The sequence below is a fragment of the Aplysia californica genome, unplaced genomic scaffold (assembly GCF_000002075.1).
Source record: "Aplysia californica isolate F4 #8 unplaced genomic scaffold, AplCal3.0 scaffold00096, whole genome shotgun sequence".
NCBI classification, from domain to species: Eukaryota; Metazoa; Mollusca; class Gastropoda; order Aplysiida; family Aplysiidae; genus Aplysia; species Aplysia californica.
Genome location: NW_004797366.1, coordinates 1292084 through 1305392, shown reverse-complemented (window position 1 = coordinate 1305392; position 13309 = coordinate 1292084). Strand labels below are relative to the sequence as shown.

At 40.3% G+C, this 13309-nt stretch overlaps 1 protein-coding gene across 1 annotated transcript; it reads right to left on the bottom strand.

The window, feature by feature from the left end:
* Positions 1 to 3746: 3746 nt before the first annotated feature.
* Positions 3747 to 4608, bottom strand: LOC106011361. The gene is made up of 2 exons (XM_013080690.1): positions 4468 to 4608; positions 3747 to 3977 (listed from the first exon to the last, which is right to left on the bottom strand). The coding sequence occupies exons 1-2, from the start codon at positions 4606 to 4608 to the stop codon at positions 3747 to 3749; spliced, it is 372 nt and encodes a 123-aa protein (XP_012936144.1).
* Between the last annotated feature and the right edge of the window lie 8701 nt (positions 4609 to 13309).

Sequence of the window (13309 nt, the reverse complement as noted above, 5' to 3'; positions counted from 1 at the left end):
TGTCTGTCTGTCTGTCTGTCTGTCTGTCTGTCTGTCTGTCTTACTTTTTCACAGCTCTAAATTATGTCCATCATTGTGTCGATGAACTTCTCTTAACTCAAACGTTCTCCCCCAACCCCTCTCAGTCTACTACCTCTGCCCACGCCTGGGTGGTTGGCGGGTGCTCTGGTATGGTTCGTTCCTGCTACCCCATGAAATATCTATCGTCCTCATCCCTTCTCCTTTTAGTGTTTGTTACTCTCTTGCAACACCTCCAATTTTTTTTTTCATTTATATATGACCTTATTATGCTGCAAGTGCCGTAAAGCTCTAAACAAATCTGCTCATCTCTCATCTTGTATGTCTTTCTCCTGTTACTACCCATTACACTATTAGCCTTTGGGGCTTGTAACTGAAAGGTCATGGGTTCAAACCCCGTTAGGGACCAGACGTTGTGTCCTTCGGAAAGGCGCTTTAATCGACTTTACCTCACTTCACCCAGGTGGGAATGGGTACCTGGCTGTAGACAGTGAAAGGTCTTGTAAGTTGTTTTTTTTGCGTTTGAGTTTAAGCGCTTAATTGGCTGTTTGCACAGTAGTAAGTTTCTCTGGATGCTGAGAACGTTTCTCAGAGTTCTAGAGTTTGCCTGGGTCATGCACAATTATTGTAGGCCTATAGAGAACAGAGATTGCGTCAGAGCATGGGCATACACTATACAATGGCGTCCAAGAGAAACTTTAAAATGTATTCACCCAATCATCATGTTAAAGCCTTGCACTACACACTCATGCAGCATACTGCACTTGTTCAAACTAAATGAACTTTGCATAATTTAGCACATTAACTTTTCATCTATGATAAGGGTCGCCTAAGATATATAATCACTCAAAAGAAAGTGGAGACAAAAGTACCCGACAGAACATTTTTAGAGAACAGGAAAGGAGGTGAAAGAAGAAAATTTTCCGTCGCTGTCAGGTTTCGAACTCGGGACCAATTGAATAAGAGGCGAACAAAATAACCTCTAGACCACGAGAGCCGCCTATCTAGGTTTTATAAGAGCTTTGTTCGCCTCAGAATATGGAATTCTCTTACCTGAACAGTTTTGCAATGACAGATCCTCCCCCCCCCCCCTCGTCGAGAAATTTAGTACATGCATATTATAGATATAAACATAACGGACAGATAAATACGCACAGAGATCAGATAGGGACACGCACACACACACACACACACACACACACACACACACACACACACACACAAACACAGAGAAAGAGAGAGAGAGAGAGAGAGAGAGAGAGAGAGAGAGAGAGAGAGATAGATAAAGACGGGAAGAGAGACAGAGAGAGGCAGATACATAGGAGAGACAGACACGAGAGAGAAATAGATGGAGAGAGAGACAGAGAGAGAGAGAGAGAGAGGGATCGAGAGAGAGAGAGAGAGAGAGAGAGAGAGAAAGAGAGAGAGAAAGAAAGAGAGAGAGAGAGAGAGAGAGAGAGAGAGAGAGAGAGAGAAAGAGAGAGAGAATGGGAGACACAGAGAGAGACAGGGGGGTTGCAGACAGACAGACAGTCAGAAAGAAAGAAAGAAAGACAGACAGACAGAAAGAAAGAAACAAACAAACAAAAAACCAAACAGGCAGATATGTGAAATGTCACCACCAGCAGCAGCAGTATGTTTATCTCGCCGTGTTGACAGGACTTCTAAATATGGCCAGTCAGCGCTTGGCACGCCGGCCGTAATTCAATTTGCCCTAGTGGACGACGGACGGGCACAGTCGTGTTGAAAGAACAACACACAACAAACATAACAAGCCCCCCCAACACGACGATACGCCGTCAGACAGTGTGTGTGTGTGTGTGTGTGTGTGTGTGTGTGTGTGTGTGTGTGTGTGTGTGTGTGTGTGTGTTTGAAGGCACTGCCTGAAGCTGGTCAGAGTTCATGACCCTACAGCACCTAGGCGAGTGCCGTGAGACAATAGCATTTGTTGTTGGTTGTTTGAGCTAAGGAAGAGCAAGTCGATACAATGAAATTCTTCTCATAATATTGCAGGAAAATGGCAACTAGCTCTGTTTACTACGCACATTGTCATAATTAATTGTAGGAAACACTCAATCAGTTCTGTTTAATGCAAATTGTCATTTTAATTGCAGAAAAAATACAAATTTTTATAGCTCTGTTTACTACAAATTGGCATATTGCAGGAAAAAAAGCAACTGTAGTGCGGTCAAAAATTCATGGCGCGACTTATTCTCAAATATCTCTTTAACGGATGAATCATCCATACTCTGGACAGCAGTTTGTATCAATTTGTCTTAATTAATTAAATCATATCTTTCCTGAACAATTGTGGTCAGATTAAACTACGTTTCTTCATACATTTATATAAAATAGATCTACTTGAAATCTCTGTCACACGTAAAATGGGATTGTTCACAGCACTTCCCACTTCTAACATACATTTTGATTACGCATATGGCCTAGGTCACAGCTCATCAACGACAATTTTATGTGGGAAAACTTTTTACAAGAAATTAATGTTATAGTGAACATATTTTTGGCACAAATGGTTCTCAAAGAAAGCGTTCAATAAGCACAATGTCCCGCTTAGACAAACATGCGATCAATAAGCACAATGTCCCGCTTAGACAAACATGCGTTCAATAAGCACAATGTCCCGCTTAGACAAACATGCGTTCAATAAGCACAATGTCCCGCTTAGACAAACATGACGGACTTGCTATTAAAAGCTGTATTGCCCCAACTGTAAACATGTACAAAATCTGCAGAAACCACCAACTTGGATTTTTTATTAGTATCTGTTGAGGAATTTTCTAGAACACAGCTAGCAGGTTTTAACAAAAATGTTTATCTGTTAAGACAAATTGATACACGTTATTGAGCAAAATTGGAGAAACTAAGATCAACAGTTCAGGAGATATTTGTTAATAAGTTGGGCCACGAATTTTTGACAGCACTATGATTTTGGTTTATTACAAATTGTCTCTTGCAGGCAATGTGAGACTTGTTCCGTTTAATTCACATGTATAACTGTTCTCATATTATAGGCTACCCACGGCTAGTTCTGTTGTATAGCCCTTCCAATTAAAAAATGCCATGCTTTTTTCAGATAACTTTTGACTGCCAGCACCGATTTTTATAAAACTTTTACCAGTATTCTTGCATCAATTTATCTTACTACCCCATTTCATAAATAATTTTCATTCCTTTATAAAACAAAAACAATGAGGCCCAGATTGATCAAAATTTTGCTATTCAGAAGGCTTTTTAATGGCTGCATCGATTCACATGCGGTTTTCGCCAAAAGACTCTTTAAAATATTACCCAGATCATGACGCCTTTGGTTTTTTCAGCTTTGAGACAGTTTTGCTACCAAAAATTTCTTTATTTCGCCGATCGCTTTTGTAGGTCGACGCTTCTGTTTCTGTAATTTTAGAAAATCCGCCAGGTTTGTTTATTTCAATTCGTACTTCCGTTCGATACTATCGCGCATCATCGCGCAATACTGAGCACTATTTTAAGAGTGCGACCCGTATAGATCTAGCCTCCTGTTTTTTGTTCTTTTACTTGGTGCTAAATTCGACTGTGATCTTTTCGTTTGATGCCCATCGTCGTTTTTTCTGGACTCCTTTGTCAAATTCAGTTGGTGTTAATGCACCTATCATTCCTTTCATCGAAAGGGGTCCCAGCTAGTACCTTTTATATCTGTTCTATTCAACATATCATCCACTGTTGTCAATGCAGTTCTACATGCGCTGTAGCCAGCCGTTAACCAAACTGACGCAAGTGCTTTTATCCAGCCACTTAATTGTCTCTTTTGTTGCTTGAATGATGTCCTCCTCTGACTGAAATCGGTGTCCACGAAAGTGTTCTTTCATCTTGGGGAATAGGCTGAAATCAAACGGGGCCAGGTCAAGGGAATAGGGCGGATGTTCCAGCAATTCCCTCTCATAGCCAGCCAAAACGTCGGTCACCGCCTGGATTTTGTGAACTGGCGCACGGTCGTGATGCAATACAACTCCTGATTCCAATAGCCCGGGTCATTCTTTTTTCGAATGTCAGGTCTCAGTTTTTCTTTAAAAAAATAAAAAATTCTTGTATCTTGTAGTACTGGGCATTGGTTGTAGTGCCTGTGGGAACAGGCCAGCGCAGAATCACATCTTTTGTGTAAAAAAAGAACACGTGCATCACCTTGTGAGCCCCTTGTTTGCTTTTTCTGGACGTGGCTCATCACTGTCTCTCTATTCGGCAGACTGGCGTTTTATCTCAGGGTCCCTGGAATATAATCCAAGTTTGAACATCAGTGAAGATTCGATCCAGGAATGTATTGTGTTCAGTTTGAAATCTCAGTTTGAAATTCAGAGAGAAACTGATCCTTGACTCCTTTTGTTCCTGTGTCAGCAAATGAGGGACCCATTTTGAAAACATATTTTTCTTAATGGGTTTGTTGGTGATAATTCTAAATACCGAGGTTCTGGACACTGATGTTTCATTTCCAATCTCTTCACATGTTTTCCCCCGGTCATCATTCAGTGAAGTGACCACTTTAGAGACGTTGGCATCACCACACGCTGTGACTGGCCGACCTGGACGACTTTCATCTTCCATCTCTTCTCGACCCTCTGAAACAGCTTTTTGCCCACTTCCTAACAGTCTGAACAGAAGGTGCATTCGCTACCAAGACTGTAAAAAGATCACTGTGAAGTTTAGGAGTAGTCTTACCCAACAGATCAGAACATTTTATAATGATACGAATGTCATATCTTGAACATGTGTGTTGCACTGATGAATCTTCCAGTACTTTGCCGGCCTTTCTACTACAAGTACCACCAGAAAGTCTCGTTCAACAAAGTGTCTTCAAATTTTAAAGGGACTTCCCAAAAATGTTGGTGTAGCAGTGCACCAAGTTTTGACATGGCTACCTTGAATATTTTTGGTTTTATGAGATAGGGAAACTTATTTATGAAATGTATATTATAATGCAGGGTGGTTCAAAAAGTTACGTTTTTATTTCCTGTTTTACAAGTTCTCAATGCTGCTACCACCGGCAGCACGGACAACATCAAACCGATATGAAAATTTCTCCCTAACGCGCCTAAGGGTGTCTCGGTCCTCTGCGTTGATTGTAACTGTTATTTGATCTTTCACGTCATCGATATTTGTTATCTGCTCTATCAAAATCACGAAAATTATTCATCGGAGTCGTTGTCAAGATATTCAGCGAAATTCATTCGGAAAGCTTGATATGTTGTGAAACTCCAATTTTTTTAACGCCGAATTTCTTTAACCCCCCCCCCCAAAAAAAAAACCAAAAACAAAACAAACAACAACAACAACAACAACAACAACAACAACACACCAACAAACAAAACAAAACAAAAATACCAACAACAAACAAACAAACAAAACAAACCAACCCAACCCAAGTAGGTACTGAGTGGATAGAACTTTAGAAATCTAGGATAGCGATATGTGGAAAATTTGACTCACGATACATCACTGGAGAGCCTAAACTGATTGGTGGCAGGGAACGGTCAGGATAATGTAGTTTTTTTTTTCGAGAGCATCCGAACAAGCAAAGGAATGAATGGGGAACTATGCTCACCAAAATACCTGTCTCAGATCTGGCACTTGATGATGATGATGATGATGATGATGATGATGATGATGATGATGATGATGATGATTTTTTTTGTTTCCTTAATGGGCCAGACGGACTCCACGAAGAAATCTTTGAGCGAGAGCGAGGCTCTTTTTCGGCTCCATTGTCAATATGCTTAGCGGCATCTCCACTCGTCCAAATAACTCCATTCGAATTGCCATAGTTCCTGGACATTCCAACATATGTTTGACATCTTCCTTTTCATGGCCGCATCTTCGGCAACACAGGCTGAGCTCTTCATTTACAAAGTTTTTATACCATCTCAAGCTCCAATGATGGTCCGACCGCAGTCTCGCTAGCTCAACCTGGTCCCAGCGACATTTTGTTCCCGCTTATAGGAGTACCCAGAATACACATCTTTCCAGGTGCTGGTACTTAGTTCTACATGGTGGGTCTCTGATTTCCCTTTTAAGCATTGGAAAAACTCCTCTGTATGTTGTTGGTCGTCTGTCTCCTTCGATCTCTCTGGCTTCATTAGCAGCTTGGTCTGCTGCTTCATTTCCTTCTATTCCAACATGGCTTGGAATCCACTGGATTTTTATTGTGGCTCTGGCTTCACTGAACTTGTGGCTCAAATCATTTATGTCCGAGCTGTTGCTCAGCAGCCCCTTTCAGATGGACTGACTGTCAGTCAAGATCAGCACATTGGTCCTACTGTGGCAATTGTCAGCAATCCATTGTGCAGCAGACATCATTGCCTGGCATTCCTCGTCATAAGATGATGTAAGGAATGTACCTTTAGTTTTAATCCTTTCTGTTCGTGGTGGTTCGTCATTCATTATGAATGAATGATGAAGATGATGATGATGATGATGATGATGATGATGATTACATTATAACAGCTGTCCGACGATAAACAGCTCAGAAATCCCCGGGTAATTTAAGTCAAATTTGCAAGTGACCCTTTACTTATGTTGAAGTCTGTACTTAGGCCAGTCCATGCCTTAATGTTATCTCTCCGCGTTGTTCTTTGTCCACCCTTTTCCCTTTGCACCACATATTGCCTTCACATATTTTCTTTATAATGGTCTGGTGGTGTTTTATATATAAATATATAATAATAATATATATATATATATATATATCACCAAAGCATTGTATTTTTTATTCTTTTCATTTTGTTAAATAGGGTTTGTCTTGCCCTTTTCTTAGAATTACAAAGTTCTATATTAGACCAATGGGTCAGAAACCAAATGTTCTTTCTGCTGTATCAAAATCATGAAATTATTTATTGGAGTCGCTATCTAGATATTCAAAGAATTTCATTCGAAGAAGCTTGATATGCTGTGAAACTCAAAATTTTTGACGTCGAATTTCTAAAACACCTGGTACTGAGAAGGTAGAAATTTATATTTCTCGGATAGCGATATAAGGAGAATCTGTTACACGGTACTTCATTGGAAGGCCTTTACAGTACAGATGGGTGACGGGAGCGATCAGGATAACGTAGCTTTTTTGAGAGCATCCGAGAAGAGAAATGAATGGGGGAACCATGCTCATCAATGTCTATCGCAGATATGGCGCTTTATGATGATGATGATGATGATGATGATGATGATGATGATGATGATGATGATGATGATGATGATGATGATAATGATGATGATGAGTACATTGTAACAACCGACTGACGAAACACAGTTTCATACTTTACAAAGTTCTATCACTGTATAGTTTTAAAAATTCTACCTTAAAAATTTTAAGTTTCACAACACGTCAAGCTTTTCCGAAAGCGATTATTTGAACATTATGTTGATAACGACTCCAAATAATCTAACTCAAAAATTAGTTTTGACACAATTCTGTTAAATCAAAGAAACTGGAAAGTAAGTTTGGGGGTGTACTGCGGCACTCCATCATTGCTGGAATGGACGTGTATTGCATATCAAATAAATAGATAATTTTCTTTTCGACGATAACAAATATCGCTTTACGCTTCTTTAAAACAGATTGGAAAACATAGCCACAAAACTTGAACAAGTCACTTTATGAGCTCATTAGTAAGCCTATTTTGTTCAGGAGACACTGTTCTTTTTAGTAAGTACGAACCCTTTGGGTAAGGACTGAGTTAAATTTTGGAGATCATTATTTGTCATTTCATCCCAGATGTCACAGAGAATTGCAAACAAAGCATCTGAACTGGGAGCAAAGACCTATTTTTTCAGCAGCTGTTTCATGGGGCTCTACATAATCTGTAGGATTCATATCGGGACTATACTGATAACTACTCCATCGTTGGTATGATTTGTTTTTCCAAGAATTGAATAGGGTCGTTGACCTTGTGGGAAATACGTGCTTTGTCATGCATAAAGATGTTTGCTTGAATGACACCATGATGAAAGTAAGGATACGACTTGACGTTCCATCACTTGCCTGACTTAATGATCTAAACAAAGCCACCCGTTTCATCTCACAAATGACGTTTTTGTTAAATCCAGACAAGCCACCCATAAACCATGGCATTTTTGTGGTCTCTGTTTCTCAGTGAAAGATGATAATAATTGGTCGCTTTTAAGCACAAGGGGGCTATCCCGAAAAATGCTGTTTTGAGAAAATCGAAGGTAAAGTTTTTGCCCCTTGTTTTCTTTAAAAGACAAGGAGAGTTAATTTTCTCTATAACCAATCAAATATACACACCAATAAAACCAAACTTTTCCTATAGGTAGGACAATGCCCACTTTTGGTGTAGATCAAGGTTTCCGGAAACCCACGAAATCTGGGTTAGCCCGCTAGTCCTTAAAAGCGACCAATTATGTTCAAAATGTGCCAAAGTCCATACCCAAAACGAGTTAGTGATCAACACGAAACCAAAGGGTCGTAAATATTATACATATGAAAGGAAGGAAAAGAAATCAAATGAGGTAGAGCTTGATGATGCTTGATGGGACACACAATGTTAAAAACAATCAGGAAACGACAAATGCAGTTTTTTGGACATCTGATTAGACATAAGGGTCTTGAACATCTAGCTCTCATTGGCAAAATGGAGGGCAAGCGAGGCAGGGGTAGGCCCAGAACAACATACTTAGGGAACCTAAACAAATGGGTAATAGGGAAAGATCGGGGAAACGTAGCTTTTTTGGCAGCATCCGAGCAAAGGAATGAATGGAAAACTATGACCGCCGATGTCTGTCACAGATCTGGCACTGGATGATATAATGAGCACATAATTTAACGTTAAGTCCAAGTTTTGCATGGTGTTTGTGATTGCTCTTTTTTTCCAATCTGTCTGAAAACATCGTTATAAAACATTGTTCATTACAAAGACAATAATATTCTATAATATTCATTTCATATACAAAACATGTCCATTCCACCAATGCTGAAACACTCCAATAAAATCGTGAGTACACTCTTACGTTTCTTTCACTTCAATCAATTTTGGCAAGCGCGATATTCAAAGGTTAATGTTGAATAGCCATATCTCGAGCGACTCTTATCGTAGAAAAATTAGTGAGTCAGATGATGCGGAATTTTTACTTAGTCTTAAATTGATATACAGCACAAGTAGATAGAGCCAGGTTTTAATACGATGAATGAAGAAAAAAAACAAATAAACAAATAAATGAATAAATGAATAAATAAATAAATAAATAAATAAAAAAAATAAATTTACACATTATATAATAAATGTGCGTGTATCTTCTCTCTCTTCCTCCACCCCCCCCCACCCCCGCCTTATTTCTCTTTCCCTGGTCTTGTAGCTATTGTTTGTATATCTGCGAGGCTGCTTGTAGGGTGAAAAGGGAAAACGAAACTAAAAGGTTTAAAAAAATGAAAATACAAAAGACAACGGGCATGTAGATATTTGTGGACAGAGATAGAAATGGAGGAGTTAATGTTGTGGTTGCTTATCATCATCATCGTCATCGTCATCATCGTCATCGTCATCATCATCATCATCATCATCATCATCATCATCATCATCATCATCATTGCCTTTCTTACCCCGGATCAGAGTATATGCCACGAATAAACACTTTCCACCTTTCCCTACCCTGAGCTAGCCTCTTGATGTTATTCCATGTCTACCCACTTTTCTGTACATCGATCTCTGTGACTCTTCTCCAGATTCCACGTGGTGGTATTCCCCTTGATCTTTTACCCTGTGGCTTCCAATCCAACACTTTCCTTGTTAAGCAGCTGCCTTGCTACAGGAGAGTATGTCCAATCCATTGCCACCGCATTTTCCCCTCCTCATCTGTGACTGGGATCTGTCTTGTTATCCTTAACACTTCTTCGTTGGTGACTCTGTCTGCCCATCAGTAGCTTCCTCAGACACTTCGCTACATTAGAATTACAAAGTTCTATATTTGGCATTTTTGGGTGTTTTGAGTAAGTAAGACCATGAGGCCAGAGGGAAAATTTTGTATCTGCTCTATCGAAATCGTAAGATTGTTCGTAGTCATTATCAAGAGATTCAAAGAATTGCATACGGGAAAGCTTGACGTGTTGTGAAACCCAAAAGTTCTACCGTCAAAGTTTTCAAAACTGTGTGCTAAGCAGATAGTAAGTTTTACTTTCTGATTCTAAGGTACCGACTTGATCAAGAAAACCTCTTTATAGTAATTATGATTAATAGTAAGTGATACATTACAGCTGCCTGGTAAAAACATCTTACGTGTTTGGGTTTAAAGCCCTATCAATATCAATACTTTTAGGTTGTTTAAGAGTCAGGACCTATCCGCATTTATCGGCCTTCTCTGAAAGGACTGAATCAAATGAGTTGAGATGCTTGAAAAATCAACGAAGTACCCTTGTTCAAGAGAAACAACTCGGGAAAAGCGCCTAACCGCTAGACCACAGACCATGGTGAGAGAAGATCAAACAAACCGATGAATAAGACGTCCACCTGGCAAACCGTTAGTGTAGATGGAGGTATTTGTACGCCTCCATCTACACAACTTAGATCATTTAGGATGCAGGTTTTCAACACTGCCTGTCGTGTCAGGGTCAACGCGGGCTGAGAGGGATACACAAAACTACCGAGTTCAAGCGCACCCAGTCGGGATTCGAACCAGGATCAGCAGCTGCTCCGTTGTCCAGTATGACACCAGCTGAGCTAACAGCGAGCCCTAAAAATAGAGTAAAATCCTACGTTTATTTGGGAGTAGCAAAGATTCTTTCCCACGTCATATCCTTGATGGACATTTAAACAGTCAGTCCTTTAAGAACAATTTACAAAGTATTGCAAAATGACTTTAGACGTAATTCAGATTTGGATTGATAAAAAAAAAAGAATCTAGGGCGTCTAGGGTACAGATTTTGGCACTCTTTTTTGAATACAATTCTTAGAGTTTGCACAAAAAGCATGCCCTTTACAGAACGCAGAAGTCCCGTATTCAGGCGGAGATTAATCTAAAGATCTGACGAGCAAAAATAAATCCTGGGCCCATTCTCTACCTCCCCCTTTGAAAAGGTTTGTCGATTCATTACCAAACGCAAATTCCAGACGCACCTGATTAACGAAATCTTAATAAAATGAAGTCGTGTGGGCAGGCAGTTCAAGCCCTACCTATATCCCGTCTCCAGCCAACTCTATCAAAAGGACGCTGGCGCCTTTTTATGTCCAGGCTAAGAAAAGATCTAAGAATAGAAGTATAGAAGACCCAACCTTAGCAATGCACGACTCTTTTTCAAAACGCGTTCCGGAAAGGTCAAAACAATCTCTCTCAGCTGACTCAGAATCAGGCTCGGAAGGTAGGGGAACGCGTGCAGCTTGTACAGAAAAAGTCGGGTAAGTGAACTTTGTCAAAGTCAACAACTGGAAAAAGAAGAGCAGATGCATTTTCTTTTGAATGAATTTATACTATACGTGCGAATTTAATTTCCTAGCTTACTGACCCTCTGAGATCTCCCTCCCTCCCAACTCTCTCCACTGTGCAGTAGAGGCTACACCCCTCCCCTCATATAAATCTGCAAAATGCCAATCTAATTAGATAGACCGAGTTACCGCCCACATGCTTGATGAGTAATAATCTATAAGACGGACCCTCATTTAGTACTGGAGATATTTTTAAATTATCAATGTATGTGACGTGAACTGAAGAACCGAGCACGCAACTCCACCACCCCTCCCCCCAATCAGCAAATTTTGTTAGTTAAAGGAAAATGACATTCAAAGCAGTGACGGAGACAGGCAGTCTGACCCCTCCACCCCCACCCACCCCCTAAAAACCCAAAGCAAAACAACAAAAACAATTAATAAATACATTAAAGGCTCACGCTTAGTTCAGTTGAATTAAACCAGTACCATCTTATACATAATAAAAAACCAAACTGTACAGTTTGCTACCCAAGAATTACGATGTTCAATTTGTTCATTACCTAGTTTTTGAGAAATTTGACTTTTAAAAGTTTGCGTTTCACAATATGGCAAGCTTTTTCGAATGCAATTCTTTGAATACCCTGATAACGACTCCGAATAATCTTACGATTTTGAAAGAGCAGATAGAACATCATTTGGTTTCTGACCTCATGGTCGTAGTAACTCAAAACAGCCAGAAATGTCAGATAGAACTGTGTATTTAAAAGGTAGCGAACTACAGAGAAGATAGGATAAACCGATGAATAAGACATCCACCTGGCAAACCGTCAATTTAGATGTAGGTGTTTTTACGGCCCCATCGACTCAACATAAGTCATTTATGATGCAGGGTTCCAACGCTGCCTGTAGTGACAAGGTCAACCCAGGTTAAGAAGGATACATACAACATTCCAGTATTATAACAATTTTCTCCCCACTCGGGAATCGAACTCGGGTCTCCCGAGTGTGCCAGCAAAGTATCTAACCACTACACCACAGACACTGGTCTGGCAGACCAGTGTACTATCACGTGGGCGAGGTGAATCAAAACGACTGCTACATTTTTTTTGTTAAGAGTTTTACGGCACTTACAGCATGATAAATTCATAACGATGCTAAATATTAGAGATGTTACAAGAAAGTAACAAACACAAAAATGAGGAGGCGAGAGCACTCACTTACTTTACTGTTGTGGCGTTATGCCACTGAAGCGTCACGCTAGCCATGAAGGAGAACCCGGGTCACCCCGAAAAGTTGCAGGCTAACAGGGCTCTGGTGAAACTGTGATAGGCCTAGCAAGTCGGCAACAGATTATTTATTGCTAAAAAAACTAATGGAAGAAAGATATGGACTGATACAGACGGAATGCCCACTGAATCGACTGCATTAAGCCCCTATACAAAAGAGAACAAGCGACGATAACCTGCCCGCCCCCGAACACAACACACACCTCCAAACTACCACATAAAGTTATTCTGTCGTTTACTTTCGTCTCCAGTTTGTGTCTCCCCCCCCCCTGCCCCTTCCCCCATGGCTCCTGACTTTGCACTATCTTTTTACTGCTACTTCTTGGCTCTTTACATCTGTCTTTCAGCCACACCCCTGATCTTAGGGTAGGTAAGATCTAGCATCTAGCCTTTTCGGACAAGGGCGAAAAATCTAGAAGGTCCCGCATGCAAGTTGCACACTTTATCGATCCATCGATGGTCCATAAATTGATGAAAGTAGGTTTCAGCCGTCACCCGGGCAAAATTCAAAATTAATTCCTACTAAACTGAGCATGTTTAATGTGTCCCGGGCGCTCAGATGACCTTATGCAATTGCGAGCGCCGTAAAACAGT